A 16,027-nucleotide genomic window follows, 5' to 3' on the forward strand; every position below is an offset into this window, starting at 1 on the left:
AGGGAAGTGAAGAAGTTTTATTTTTAATTATGTTTAGGTTATGTTTTATTTTTATTTGTTTTGGTTTCCCAGGGTATCCCCCGCGCGACTGCGGAGACTAAATCTCTCGAGGTACGGTCAGGCGCAAAGCGGGGACCTCTCCCAACAGAGTCTGCTCTATTCGCAAGTGCCTGGGATCGAACCCAGGACCTCTTGTTTAAAGGATCCAAGCCCCTTCCACTTGGACCAACTCATGTTGGTGGTTATGTTTTATTTTTAGTTATGCTTTGGTTGTGGTTTTTTTTATTTATGCTTTGGTTGTGGTTTTTTGTTTAGTTATGCTTTGGTTGTGGTGTTTTTTTTCTAATTATGTTTTGTTTGATGTATGGAATGTTTTGAATAAAAAGAAGTTTTATTGAATGCTTTCTTTATTCACTCAAAGAAAACGAATACAAGTAATTAAGACAATGCCAAGGCATCTCTCTATTTCCCCAACTCTTTATTGAGAATTTTCCACCTACTAGACAATGCCATTTCCGTACGAGTCGACCCCGATCTTTCTCAAAATTTGACTTGAATTTTTCTCCACATATGACAGAATTTCATCTCATTGCCCAAGACGGGACAGTGACTAATTTGGAACCAACACTCACACAACAAAACATCTTCCATGGTGCTCCACGCCCCTTCAGTTTTGATAGAAGAAGCCATAAGATGATAAATAAAAATACAATTTGAAAGTGAATAAAATGTTGAGTAAAAAGTGAATAATAGTACAAGTAGAAGAAAATGTATGAGGATTTGGTGTTGAAAGTGAAGAGTATTGGTAGGTATTTATAGAAAGAAAAAAAATTCCAGAATTTTTTGGTATTTTTAAAAAAAAAAATTCATAATTTTTCATAATTTTATAGCAAAAAAAATGTCAGCCGTTGGATTGGAGGAGAGAATGCGATTGAAGCGCCCAAACGATGACAGTCGTCAGTGCACGCAAGTTCAAATTCTTTTACCGTTGGCGCGTGAATTTGAACCGCGCGCTAACATCATGGCTAACGTCAGCTCCCCCCTTGGGCTCGCGTTGCCCTAGGGCCAGCCCGTCTTCGTGAGTCCCACCCCCAGCCCGGGCAAAAGTGGCCCGTTGGAACTGGCTTTTTGGCTTGGGCTCCCCCCAATCCCGGGCTTGGGCTCCCCCCAACCCCGGGCTTGGGCTCCCCCCAACCCCGGGCTTGGGCTCCTCGCTGGAGTTGCTCTAATGCAAGCAACTATGCATTAATTGCTCACAAGTTGGTAGAGAATTGGGTTCGGGGCCCATTACTTTTGGTGGTTCTCGTGACTGCATCAACAACCTACAACAATCTTTTGGTAATTTTCTTCCTTGAATACCTATATTATACTATTATGCACTTATATAATTGCTAAAAAGCATCTCAACAAAACTATCAAATCTGCGAGAGTAAACAATCTAGAAATAAATGCCATGTTAAAAAGCATTTACGTTAAAAACTTTAGAGAATAATGTAACTTGACTTCCTTTTTAGGAACTAAGGCTGAGTCTTTATTTTTTTGGGTCAATAAAGGCCCGAGTCTTTACAACTCAATTTCATAGGTCTCATCTTCTAAAGTCTTTCTCATTCTCTTCCTTGTGTCTTTATTAGGGTAACACTTCTGAAGCATCTCTTTCGCTTACGATGCTCATATATGTGATGAGGTCATTGATTAATATGGTAGTGGCAGTGGCACTTGAGGGCAGATCAGGAGGGTCTTGGATGTTAGGCTTGAATTGGAAACTTGCTCGCTATCTATATTCGGCGACTTGTATTAACAAATGTAATAGTAGTAATATGACTTTGTGCTAAACAATTTCTAACTTTGTCCTTGTTCATTGAGGGTATTGTGGTTTTGCTACAAATTGTTGGGACCAATATGAAAGATGATGTGTCCTAGGCCATCTTTGATCCCACTTCCATGATATATGTGTCGATGGCCATCTTCAACCCGACTCATTTGTACCTAATGTAGCGCAAACGTGTCAGGCCCACACAGGTTGGAATTACGACTTAAGTATATCTCTCATAAATATTTAGTCTATAATTAAAATTGTTTATGTTACTTAATTTTTTTCAATACTTAATTAAATAAGATATTGATTATGTCAATCTTAAGGGAAAAAAATTGATTATGTCAATTCTATAATTAATATAAATTATATTCATCAAATTACATATCATTAGATAGCTGTTGCATTCCTAAAAGGACACAAATTAATGTGCAAACAACCAATTAAAAATACCCGCAAGTGCACGAATCTAATGAAGTATAGATTATGTAAGTACGGGGTCGATCCCACGAAGAACTTGTCGGCTCCCTATAAGTTCTAATTTGAGTACGTAAAGAACACTTAATTGACACACCACAAATACGCAAATGCAAAATGGAAACTAAAAATAAGTAAAGAAGTGCAAAAGAAATGAAACAACACAAGAAAACTAAAGAAAAACACAAACAGCATTTTCTATCGCCATTTTATCACCTGTTTATCACCTGTGAACAGTGCCGTGAACAGTGAACAGTGACATGAACATTGCCGTGAACAGTGAACAGTGACGACCGGTCGCGTGAACAGTGACGACCGGTCGTTTTTCGGCAGAGTCGAAATTTCGATAAACGTGTGATGAGCGACCGGTCGTGAACAGTAACGACCGGTCGTTTTTGGGCAGATTCGTTTTTCTGTTTTTCAGTTTCGACCTCTGTCCAGTGTTTTGCCTATAACTTTCCAACCATACGTCGAAAATTCACATTCTTTATACGGTTGGATTCAGAACAGAAAATGCAAGAACACAACGCGGACCAAAAGTCCAAAACAATTACGGAAACAAATAAAATTCAGTATCAAAGACACACCACGTATCAAACACACAACTCACACACACATTGGGGGGGGTTTTGATTTGTTTCAAGTGACCTATTTCTATTGCATGAAAGTAAATGGACTTTGAATTTAAATGAGAAAGGCAGAGATGAAATATCAAAGAGTGGAATTAAAAAGTAACAAACACTAGAGTTTCGGAATCCACCCTAAACAATTCTACCCAAGTTCATGAATACTCAAGTGATGAACTCTAAACGTGTTGATGAAAATGTTCGCAATCAAGGCCATGGGTCGTGGCTCAAGACGCATTGATTCTCTCTAATATACGTAAAGTGCATGGTTCGTGCTACAATACTTGTGCCCTCCCCATAACCGAACCTAGGTATGGTTCGTACTTTGATTCAATTACAAGGAGAACCCATTAAGTTCAAAGAGAATATGAACATCACAAGAATCCTAATAGCATGGTGTTTACATTAGGTATTCAAGAAACCAATTCACATGGATGATTCTTACTTCATCCATTTATTGCTTAGGATAACATGAAGATACACATAATCCCAACAATCTCAAGAAGCATGCTTTCAAAGATGGCCAACCAAGGAAAAACACACATCAAGGATAGATTAATTTGGTGAATTGGAATTCATCAACAATATCTAGAAATTCATACACTCAAGTATCAAAACAATAAGGTAATCATGTTTAGGGCTTCAACCTAAGCCCTAGCTATAGAGTTTAGTTGCTCATACTTATTTCAAATACAAACTCAAAATGAAATTAGAAAGAGTTTACAGATTTTCAGAAAATAATGAAAGCTTCAAGATTATCAATGGTGGAAGTCTTCTTCTCCACTTTTCTTGGCTGCACCTTGGCTTTCTCCAAGCTCCAAAAACTCTCCAAAATCTGCTCTCAATCTGTAGAATTCAGAATTGAATTGCTTTCCACGTTCAAAGGCTCCCTCCATATCTGATTGCCAATTGCTTTTGCTCCTTTTCCCATCTTTTCCTACTCACACTTTTAATATAAAACTCATTCTTTCTCTAAAGCTTTTGCCCATTGTCCCCTTGCCATTATGAAGCATTGACTCACAAAGATGCCAAATACTTCAGAAAATATCTCTTTTACAAAGGTAATTCCTTGTTACCAAGAGTTATGGTAACAAGAAATTAAGATGACACAAAGGAGGTAAAAGCTGGCCAAATCCGGATTTCCAGAGCTGTGGTAACATGCTGGATTGGTTGGATAGGCAATACTTGTCCAATGGAGCTCAAATTTGGATATGTTGTAGTTAACATCCATTGGAACAAATCTCATGAAGATCATGACCTCATCCGAGCACCAGAGCATGTTGATCCCAGGCCAAGAAGTTCACCTACGAAAATGAACAAAAACAGAATTTATAACTAATAATGCACTTTTAGCTCATTTTCATTCCAACCAAGGTAAAATCTAAGAAAACACAAAAAGGAAGTAAAAAGCTATAAAATGTCAAGAACTAACTCAAAATAGTGGGTGAATAACATGAAAAATTATGTATAAAAATGAACCGAACAATAGCCCAACTATTATGTTATTCCTCGTAATTAAACTTAAAAAATTTGTACAACTTATTCTTCAACCACTTGGACTTACTCAATTTCTTCTTCTTTCCTTCTCTTCGATCTTCTTCCCCACGATTTCTTGTCCAGCCAACAAATCACATAAGGAAACACACCAAATGGGATGGATTCTTCGATGTACAATATTGTAATACCTCCTTTATACCTTGTTTTTTGATCACGTATGTTGATGCGAAATTTCATGAGATGGCCCAGACTGTCTTAGGCTGGGTTGGGCTTGGGCTTGGGCTTGGGTGTCTGAAGCCCAGCTCGGCCCATAGGCCCAACCCGGTTAAGTCCAAGAAAGCCCGGCCTAGCCCGCCCACAAAAACCCGGCCTGTTAGGCCCGCATACATATATAATAATGTATAAATAAGAGTTTAGGATTAGAATTATATCACTTAATTCACATATATAATTTGTTTCATTTCATTTACTTTTCTTTACTCATTCCTAGTTTATAATTGGATGATTAGCACATTAATTTGTGTCAATTATTAATACAACAATTATATACATATAAAAATAAGATGAACAACATATCATATCACCAAATATAATCATATCACGAAACATAATTGTACCACGAAATATAATCATGCTTTTCTTGAACATATCACCAAACATTTGCATATTTATTCATACTGATGGGTATATTTTATATTATATATTTAACCCTATTCTTAGTATATTTTGGTTAATATTTTGGAAGAATTTTGATACTTTGAATTATATTTCCAATATAGGACTTTCGACTTCTTCTGGAGCAAAACATAATCAAATGGACGAATTTTGGAGTAATTCCAGTTGGAGGACGTTCGTGAGTCACTTAGGGTTTAGGGACGAATTCTGGAGAAGTGTTTAGAACTTTTTTATCTTTAAAGCAAGCTATCTTGGGCCGGATTTGGAGGAGATTTGAGGCCAAAACGTGGCTGGGCAGATTGTGGGCAGATTCTCCTAATCCAATTTGGACTCTATATCCTAGTATTATCTTATTTCAACTGAGTTTCCTTGTGGGGATTGAGCAGCTAGGTTTTAGGAAGTATTTAAGTTCTTTTTCACAACAAATTTAGGACCTCTCTTTTGGCTTTTGAACGCGACTTTTGCTAGGGTTTTTGAAGAACTTCTACTTCAAGGTGTTTTTATTCTTATTCATTCGAATGATATTTTCTTTGGTTTTAATTTTGAACATGCGTAACTAACTTTCTTTTGCTAGGGTGAGGCCACGAGCCTTAGCAAGAATATGTAGTCTCTGTCCAATTTGCTTATGATGATATGCATGCAAGTTTTCGAATTATTCATCACTGGGTTAAACTATCTAAGTGTCTTGATGCTTGATCACCATTAGGATGTTTAGAAAAGTAATTGGATGCAATTTTGGTCGGAGGTCGGTCCCTGAAATTGACGAAGGCTTCTTGTGATTAATATGTGCAAGTTCACTTAGGATGAATACCACGTCTTAAGGGTTGCATGGTTTGTCAAAAGGTTTCACAGAACTTAATGAGTCATGTATGTTTAGATTTGATCTGAATACCACAGACGAATTGCATGTGTGATATACACTCTATGTTGGGGGTCCAAGTAGGCATATATTAGGAATACCTAACCTTTGAAATATGCATGTATAGGTCATAAGTAATTGGGAGAACTATATAGAATTGTTAAGGTGACGGCAAATCCCTAGTGCTTTCTTAATTTGATTTCTAAAAATACAACTGTTTCTTTTGCTCTTAGCTTTAATTTTGCATATTGCTTTATTTTTATTAGTTAAATTCGTTTTAAGTTAAGGTCTTAAAATCAAACATCTCAACTTTCTCTTTTACAATAATTAATTAGAATTTGGTTTGCTACGAGTTATTTAATAATCCCTGTGGAGAACGACCTTGCGAGAATCATTTATACTACAATAACCTTGTTGCAAGTTTTATAGGAGTTTTAACCCTGTTTGTGCAGGTACTAAAAATTTCTATCACATACCATCCTTTTAAAAAAATAATAATAATTTGATACTTATTATTTTTTTAAATTATTTCTTAAAACGTATTACGGTCTAATTATGTAATAACCTCAAAAATAATACTTGGTTTTATTATTTTTGTGGAAAATCTTATTAAGTTGTGTGACTTTATTGGGTGTTTTATGAATTTGGTTTGATGTGAAAATATTGGAATTAAGTGAGTTTAATCTCAAATTTGGACTAAAATGCCCTTATGATTAAGTTAATGATTTTTTTCGATTGAAGTAGGCCCGTTTTGGCCCGGCTCGGCCTAATGGGCTTTCTCAAGCCCAGTCCATGGGTCGGGCTTGAGCTTTGAATTTTCTAATAAAATCCGACTCGGTATTTTCTCTCTCCTCTTTAAAGCCCGACTCAGCCCAGCCCAAACCCATTAAATTTGGGCCGGGGCGGCCCATTGATGAGCCGTAGTGCTATGTACAGGTTTGTAATTGAAACTTAAAAAAAAAAATTTGCATAAATATCACCTGAATTTTTGGGTATGTGCATCATTATTACCTGAACTTTTATTTTTTATTTTTTACAACTTAAAATTTGCACAGTGTTACAATTCACCACCTACATCAACTCCGTTAAAGTTTCCGTTAAATCAAGGTATGCACATGTGATTTTGTTTTTTTTTCCAGGAAAATTTTCATAAATACCACCTGACCTTTTAGGCAAGTGCGGCAATACCACCTGAGCTTTTAATTTTTATTTTTAACGACCAGAATTTTGTAAAGTGTTGCAATCTACCACTTATGTCTAACCCCATTAAACTTTCCGTTAAGTTTAAAGGTATTTTCATATGTTCCTTATAACTAAAAATATAATTTTAAAACATAATTTTTAAAAAAAATAAAGAAAGATGTCATTACTGTTAATCCACCCTATGCATCAGTGTTCAACCAAAATTTATTTTGGAACACATCACCAGTAGCCACCCCCTTGCTTTTCACCCCCTCCCATTCCACAATGTATGATTCTCCTTCACATAATAATAAGAATATACCTTCTTCTCTTTTTCTTTTTTTTTGACACAAAATAATAGGAATATACTTAAGCAATGCATGACAATGAAGAAGTTATAAGATAGAAAATTTAAACACTTCTCTTCCACTTATTATCAGATTGCCATGGTCCTATCATTAAATCTTTTACCTTCCTGCATTTCTTGGCTTGTTGTTCAATTCAATGAAAGTTTTCATTTTGAAAAAGAAAAAAAAAATCAAATTGCAATTACTCTCTCTTCCCCTATATCTAGCAAATTCACAAAATTTAACATCAAAGACTAGAACTTGAATTTTATAACTTCATCATAGTTTTGGGAAGGAAACAGTTTTCTTCGTATTACATACTCCTTGCTAAATATCCCAAAAAGGTCATAAACATTTGCCATTAGCAAACTAGTTCTAAAACAAGTGTAGTCCTTATAATGGACATGCCTATTGTTAATGGATCATACCACCACTGTGAGCCGAGCTTATTACAGAACGCCACGTGGCCATTTCATGGCTGGGTTACCCTTATACCGACCCAAGCAGATATGATGCCTCAAGCGTCGATAAAAGGCCTCCCAGCCAAAAGCTGACGGGACAAAGTGCGAATCAGTGCTCGGGCATTTGAACATTGCCCCGACCACCGTGGTGCCGTGTATGACCAGAGGCGCATTGACGACATATAGGCTTGATCGGACCCCTGTCAAGTCAGTCACTCCATCCGCCTGATGAACAACCTAGCAATGGGAGGAGATCATTTAATGCACTTCCCATCCAAGGCCAGGTGTCGCCTCACCCTTTGATCCCTAGTGGGCAACCTGGTGGAGAGGGATCATTTAATGTGCCTCCCATCCAAAGTCACGTGTTGCTTCACCACCTGATCCCTATCAAGTAGCATGGTGATCAGAATAGATCATTTAATGTGACTTCAGTCCCACTTAGGGGAAGGGAAATAAATATCTCCTCCTTAAAGATATCTTAGTCTCTCCTTCTCCCCTCTATAAATACCTTCCACCTACATCAAGACATAGGTAATTAATATTCTCCCCTTAAAAACCCTATATCCATTTTCTCCACCTCCAAACCACTTCTGACTTAACCATCGGAGGGAGTTCAACTAGGACAAACCCTAGTTCGCTCATATTCTGATAACTGTTTGAAGTGTGCAAGTCTCTTTCGGAGAGCATCTCAACCCGAAGATCTAGTATAGTTCCTGACCTTAATCCAGGTCCAGGCTATACATTATACGATAAGGATACATGGTTTACACCTATAATAAACTGCAAGTTAATGAAAAAAACATAAAAATAACCAAGCAGTTAAGCCCTCTATGATCTCCAAATCTTTGTCTTTTTAGTTGGAGATTTAAGCCTAAATTTCCTTGTTCTGTGAGTTGTCACAGAAGAAATGGGTTGTGATTCCATTAGCAAGATAGAGCTTGGTTGGTCTATAACTGTATTTGCAATTCAATTTCAATAACCCACGTCAAGATTCCAAGAGACAGAGAAATATAGAGTACGGTAGGGTAAGGTTTGGAGAAGGTGTCCAAGAGACAGAGAAATATAGAGTACGGTAGGGTAAGGTTTGGAGAAGGTGTGGTATAATTAGGTTAACTTTATATATAAAAAATTCTGTTTTTCACATTTATTTTTAGTTATAATGAAAGGACAAAAATACCCTTAAACTTAACAGAAATTTCAAAGGAGTTAGACATAGATGGTGAATTACAATAATTTACAAAATTTAGATGGTTAAAAATAACAATTAAAAGTTCAAGTGTAATAGTGCATATGCCTAAAAGTTTAGGCAGTGTTTTTGCAAATTTCCCAACTGGCTTCCCTAAAAGTTTAGGTGAATTTCCCAAAAAATAGAAAAGAAATTTCTTACTTTATGGTCAAAAGTCGAACATCACAACTGGCTTTGCTGTGTGGAGGACTCTCCGACTAAAATAGCCTCTTCATCGTCTTCAAGTCTAGTTTCGAAGCAAACCCAATCTTGGGTTTGGTTTATTGGAAGAAAGTTTTTTATGATACTAAGATATACATAGTTATAATTCGATAAGAATTCTTCATATTTAAGGCAAACCCGATATGATATACGAATAGATGGGGAATTTATTCGTGAAGAAGCCTAAGATCACCGAGGTCGATCGAGCTATTCTCTCTCTCAAGACTCAGAGACGCAAGCTTGCTCAGTACCAACAACAGGTACAGTTATTACTATTTTTTTTCTGATGTTCAATTATCTCTTAATACTTTCACGTTTTGTGAATTGCGATTTTTCTTTTTTAAAATTTCTGTTGTGGGTTCTGTGTAAAATTTTGGTTTATGTTCTCGTTGGTTAGTGGTAATATTGAGAAAAGGGAAACTGGCGCTCTGATCTCAAACGGGCAACAGGAAATTAACAGTTGAAAATGGTCAACATAGTTTGCGTTTTAAAAGTTTTTTTTTGTTTGTTTTTGATAAGTGGAGAAAATTAGTTTTATTAAGGATGTGAATTTGCATAAGCGTTTGAATTTTCGATGAAGGATAATAATTGGGTTCACATATCTAGATGATTTTTGACAGCATTTGTTATAATTTCTTATGTTGGTTCCATTTCTGTTATCCACCTTTTCCAGCTTGAAGCTGTAATTGAAGCCGAAAAGCAAGCTGCAAGGGATTTGATTCGCGAAAAGAAAAAGGAAAGAGCTTTGTTAGCATTAAAGAAGAAAAAAGCACAGGAAGACTTATTGAAGCAAGTAGATACCTGGGTTATCAATGTTGAGCAACAGGTGAGTAATATAACGCAACCGTGCAACTTCTTTCGTTTGTTTCAATTTTGTTTGCTCTTTTGTGGTCATTGGTAAGAGTTAATCCTATGAACATTTCATCCCATTGAATACTTTTACATTTGTGCCTAGATTGCTTTGATTTTGTTACTGCATGTGAGCAAGTAATGACCTAGTTCTGTTTGTTTCTGCTCTACTTAGAAGTTGATATTTTTTGAAGATAAAAACATTTTGACACTCCACTATACATTTTGGTTCAGTTGCTAGATATTGAACTGACAAGCAAGCAGCAAGCTGTATTTGAGAGTTTGAAGGCTGGTAATAATGCGATTAAAGCCATACAAAGTGAGATCAACCTTGAGGATGTTCAAAAGCTAATGGATGATACTGATGAAGCTAAAGCTTACCAAGATGTGAGCTTGACTTCTTCTCTTTTATTTTGTTGGTTTTTATTTATTTATTCCGCACTTCAAAATTTAGTACTTCAACTGAGCTTGCTTGGATTGCATTCCTAGAATGAGATTCTCTGTGAAACACTTTTTGGCCATTTGTGAAGCTTTTTTTTTTCTTTGTAGAAAGTATTAAAATTTCTGGTGTTGGTTATGTGCCAATTCATACTCTCTCTCTCTCTCTCTCTCTCATATTAGACACTTATAAGGGTACTTTAGTATCTGAGGTTTTCCTTCTTTTTCTCTTTCTTTGGTATGGGAGACGAAATGCTTGGAATGCTGTTGTTTTTTATTATAAATGAAGAGTTGTGGAAATATTTCTAGGTTGAGTTTGTTTCCCTCCTCTTTTCCTCATAGGCAGTGGAGGATATCATGCCCTTGTTTTGAGTTTCCGAAAAAAAATGCACCATGAATTTCTTAAAAAGGGTGTTGAACATGTAAAGGATCATATCTCTGCACTGGATATATAGGCATGCTGTGAATTGAAAATAAGCCATATGTTGAAAAGTGACATGACCTTCAGCTCACCCAATCTCCTAGTGTGCCCGCCCCCCCCCACCCAAAAAAAAGTCATCAAATTCTAGTTTATAAAAAAATACAGAAAGATGTGAGTGCATATTTACCTCTATGTTGGTTTTGTTTTCATGTACTTCTTGTTCCCACAAGCAGTGGAGGAAACCCTGGCATATTATTGCTATTTTCACTTATGTTTAACCCCTTATGTACTGCTCTTGTTTTCAGTCTCCAAATAAAATTGCATATGGATCATTGTGAATTGATTTTCTTAAAAATGTATTACATGTAAGGGATCGTATCTATATGCTAACCATGGAATGGTGAACTGAAAATAAGCCATATGTAAAGGATCATATCTATAAGCTATGGTCAGCCACCGTGTAATGGCCGTACTTTCCATCCCCTCCTTGTTTGATGAGAGATAGCTACTTTATTTATTGCTTCTGTGATCTCATAAAAAACTCACTGCTCCTGTGTTTTTCACCTCATTTGTGCATATTGCTGTAATGGGCTTATTATAAATCAATGATGACATCTAAACTTCAGCTTCATCTTTGAGTAGCATCTTCTCTTTCTTAATTTGTTCTTTTTAATAAATTCTGCCATTTCTATCATAATTTTGATAGGAAATTAATGCAATTTTGGGGGAGAAATTATCAGCAGAAGATGAAGAGGATGTTTTGGCAGAATTTGAGAATTTGGAAGCTCAGGTATGGTATTTCTGTTCTAATAACATTCTCACCTATCCTAAGAACGTTGCAATTTGGCATCTCATCATCCCTTTTCCAGCAGTGTTACTGCAGGACTTCTAAGATAGAGAATAGGAAGAGGTGCAGTGCCATATCCCACTTGCTTGTCACTTGCAACTGGGATGTTCGGTAACTGTAAAACATCTGAAGGTCTACATGCTTCAAAAAAAGAAAAAAAAAAAAAGGAAAAAAGAAAAAGCAATTCCTTCATTGAGTTATTGGGAACATTAAATTGTTGCGCAATGTACAAGCAGTGTTTTATCCCTCTATTACCTTAATTAACGGTGAAGTTAGTTTTCTCAGCCAAAAAATGGTAAAGTTAGTTTCCTTCTCCTTCACTTGACTCTTCACTCTCTTGAAACCCTCCTTTATTCACCTTCTTCTCTCTCCTTGTTGAAATTCTTGAGAAATCAAACTTGTGGTATGAGGGTTTAGTTTCTGGGTCCATTAACTTAGATACGTAAATCAATAGTATGAAAGGGTCTATTAAAAATATCATTTTCAAATTAGATACGTAAATTTAAAATTTTTCCTTGATATTTTTTCTTTTGTCTTCTTCTTGTTCTTGTTAGTTTTCCCTTTTAGTTTCTGGGTTGTGTTTATAGTTATTTTGGGGACACTGAGATGCAAAGGGCAAAGGGGCGAGGTTGGAGAATGAAAATTTAAAATTTGGATGTTTTTCCTTTGCTCATGACTTTTGGCTTTTAAAATCTTGTCTTCATACGTTGGTTCTGGTATGGAGGCAAAGTGTCGGAATGAGTGGAGGGTGAGCTAAAGATGGACAGGACATGGTCTATGATGTTTTTTTCAATAAAATAATAAAAATACACACCTTATATATTGTGCAACAATGTAATGTCCCAATAACTTAAAAAAAAATGCCGTTCTTTTCTTGTGAGACCCATTCTACAATGTGGTCCTATGATCCAAACCATGGATTTTCACTAATTGTATACTTGATGCAAAATTCGTATAGAAATCCCCCAAGAGGTTAGTTTTTAGTCCAAAATCTAAAGAAAGTCTAATTCAAATCCATGCTTGGGTGGGGTTTTGACATTAAGAATATGTTATGATTTCTTACCCACGTGGCTCTCTTACCTTTCAAACGAAACACAGGATGAATATGAACTCCTTGTGTGGGCGTTTTGTTGTTTTACAATGACTGTTGTTGGGCCCTATGTTTGAGGTCTCTGAATGGATCTTCATGTGTGTTCAAAGTGGATCTTGCAGATTTTCTGTTACCAATTAAATCATTGATGAACTATTTATATATCAAATTATGGCATGTACTTTCTTCTTTTAGGTTGTCTATTGTTTTGTTGGTTTCACTATGTTGGCACATTGCCACCCACCGCATAGCACATAATATTGTCTCATCTAAAATTGAAACTCCCCCTCCCTTTTTCAGATCACTGTTCAAGATCTGCCTAAAGTTCCTGCTTCTGTGGTATCTCCTCAAGAAGATGAGAAGTTGGACCTTCCCGATGTACCAACCAAAGCACCAGATGCACCTGATGCGGTCGCATATGATACCGAAGTTGCCTCTAAGAAAAAAGGTCTCTCTCTCTCTCTCTCTCTCTCTCTCTCTCTCTCTCTCTCTCTCTCAATTGCAAATGCTTGACAATATTTTTGAATATGCAGTTATGGAAGAACCATTGGTGGCTTGATTGGATTGAGCAGTTGAATTAGGTTTACATATTGTCAAAGCTGTTTACAAACTTAAACTGTCCATCGATTCTGCATCCAAGCATGTACCAGCAAAAATTATTTTTGTGTGGAGAACGTTGATTGTGTGCTTGTTTCTTTCGCCCCAAATTGGATTGTACAGATATGTATTGCACATGTTTTTCTACTGTAGTCATCAGTAAAAGTAATGAAGTACCTTTTGTTGCGTTCAATGTGGGATTAATTGGCCTGCAAATGTCTGAAGGGACTAACTGCAGTGGTTATGTGGCTCTCCATGTGCGCTCTTTAGGAAATGAGTCACGATGTTGTTTGCCAATGATACAATCCTCACAAACCTTCAAGGGAAATTGAATATGTGGAAGTCCTTGCACCATTTTCTTTTGGTGCAAGGTTTTTAGCCCATTAAAGTTCAAATGCCCATATCGATAATGCCACAGCCATGAAGGATCTGGTACTGTTGATTTGTGACATATCTGATTAGCATGTCGAGCCTGAGTGTGTAAGGAAACATCTGATTTCCTGTCATCTTGACCTGTGCAATAAGGCCTTTCTGTGGATGAAGAATTTGACAACAATCCTTTTGAATGATGATAGCACAACCCTTCTCTTGTAATTGACCAAGACTAATCAAGTTACTTTTGAGTGCTGGAACATATAACACGCCAGTAATAGTGTGCATGCTGTTATTCTTCATAATTTTAATATTACCCTTCTCCATGACACAAATTAGTTTCCAAGCTTCACATTCTCCCTAGAAGTCTCATCTAAATCAGAGAATAAGAGTTTGTTACCGCTCATGTGAATGCTGTAGCCAGAGTCTAAGTACCATGTATCACCTGAGTTAGTCTCCTTTTTGTCGATGTAAGTGATCGGTGCATAAATTACATATCATTTTGTACCCTTTTAACTTATGATTTGGTTATGTTTTTGAGTTAAACTTGTGCTTTTAATCCTTTTTGTGTTTATCTTTCAGTTCATTGAGCTTTAGGTAATAATGATGGCTTTAGAGAGCATAATTCATGCAATTCAAGCATGTTAAGGCCTAATTTGGATGAATGGATGAAGAGCTTAAAGACAAACTCATTTTTGCTACAGCCCCCTGCCAGTCCAGTTCCGTAGGTCATATTGCAAGCATTGTTTCAACAACCTACATAGCTCGAATGAGGCCACATTCTTCATGAAAGTTGTTCCAATTGGTGTGTACTATAACATATCCAAAATTCAGCCCCATTGGATAAATCTGGAGTCCGTTACCTAGCAAACACAGAACCATGCTCAGGATGGATCTTATCAGCGCGGAAAATGAGTTAGCCATTTGTTTCGGCCTTAACTTCTTCCTCCGACCTTGGATTGGCCCAAATAACATATGGCTGGAAAGAAGACATTCTGAACTTCAATTTCGAGTGCTTAAAGTCCTAATTTGATTAAGAGAAGCCCAAGTTGTAAGCCCTTGAAGTTGCTGGTCATGCTGACCTCAGCATGTGCTGGTTGGATGCTTGGTCATGGTGAGCTAGGTATGAGCTATCATTTCTGGTTGGAAGCTTGGTCATGGTGACATGAAGATGAGCTAGGGCTGCTGGTGGGATCTATTGGTGAAGTGCATCACCCAATTTAGATTTTCTAATACAAGTGCATCAACCATTTCAGATTTTATAAAACAAGTGTTGTATGCATTAGCCATATTGAATTCAGATTTTCACTTCCCCTAGGCCTATAAATAGGGAAGTTCTCTAAGCTTGTAAACACACCCCAAGGGGGGGGAGCTCTCAAGCACTTCTCTAGAGCTCCCTTCCCTTCTCTCCCTCAAATTCTCTTAGTTTCCCTTTGTAGTTCTCAATTGTTGTAATAAGATCATTCTATTAAATTTTCTTTGTACTAAATATCAAACACTTTTCCTTTCTCTTCTTCTAAATTCTTCAAATACTCTCTTCTCCAAACACTTCCCAAACACTTCTCCCATTTCCTTCATCAAATTCTCTAAAGCTTTCAAACACATGTTCTTCCAAAATCCTCAAAGTTCTCAAACATCTCTCTACTTCCCTTCTCTTCCAAAAGTCTCCATGTCTCAAACACTTCACAAACACATTTCTCTTCCTTCCCTAAGTTCTCAAATTCTCCAAGTTCACAAACATCTTCCAAATTCTCAAAGTTCCTAAACACTCTCTTCCAAAATCCGCAAAGCTCTCAAAACACCTCTCTACTTTCTTCTCCAAATCCTCCAAGTTCTCAAACACTCTCTTCCAAATTCCCCATGTCTTAAACACATTCCCTTCCAAAATCCTCAAAGCTCTCAAACACATGTTCTTCCAAAATTCTCTAAAGTTCCCAAACACTTTCTTCTCCCTCCTCAAAGTTCTCAAACACTTCCTTTCTTCCTCAAAGTTCTCTTAGTTTCCTTAATGTTTTCTTAGTTGTAATTT

General features: G+C 36.7%; 1 protein-coding gene across 1 annotated transcript; it reads left to right on the forward strand.

The window, feature by feature from the left end:
- The first annotated feature begins 9,333 nt into the window (after positions 1-9,333).
- LOC110769996 (vacuolar protein sorting-associated protein 20 homolog 2) lies at positions 9,334-13,819 on the forward strand. Its single transcript, XM_021974068.2, has 6 exons — positions 9,334-9,644; positions 10,058-10,210; positions 10,468-10,620; positions 11,799-11,882; positions 13,330-13,477; positions 13,563-13,819. The coding sequence occupies exons 1-6, from the start codon at positions 9,543-9,545 to the stop codon at positions 13,586-13,588; spliced, it is 666 nt and encodes a 221-aa protein (XP_021829760.1). The 5' UTR covers positions 9,334-9,542; the 3' UTR covers positions 13,589-13,819.
- The last annotated feature ends 2,208 nt before the right edge of the window (positions 13,820-16,027 follow it).

The sequence above is a fragment of the Prunus avium genome, chromosome 4, assembly GCF_965620075.1.
Source record: "Prunus avium chromosome 4, drPruAviu1.hap1.1, whole genome shotgun sequence".
Classification (NCBI taxonomy): domain Eukaryota; kingdom Viridiplantae; phylum Streptophyta; class Magnoliopsida; order Rosales; family Rosaceae; genus Prunus; species Prunus avium.

Excerpts from the sequence above, each read along its gene's own strand:
- LOC110769996 (XM_021974068.2), top strand. The coding sequence starts at position 9,543 with ATGGGGAATTTATTCGTGAAGAAGCCTAAGATCACCGAGGTCGATCGA. Across the intron at positions 9,645-10,057 it reads TTGCTCAGTACCAACAACAG|CTTGAAGCTGTAATTGAAGC; the intron begins GTACAGTTATTA and ends CACCTTTTCCAG. Across the intron at positions 11,883-13,329 it reads TTGAGAATTTGGAAGCTCAG|ATCACTGTTCAAGATCTGCC; the intron begins GTATGGTATTTC and ends TCCCTTTTTCAG.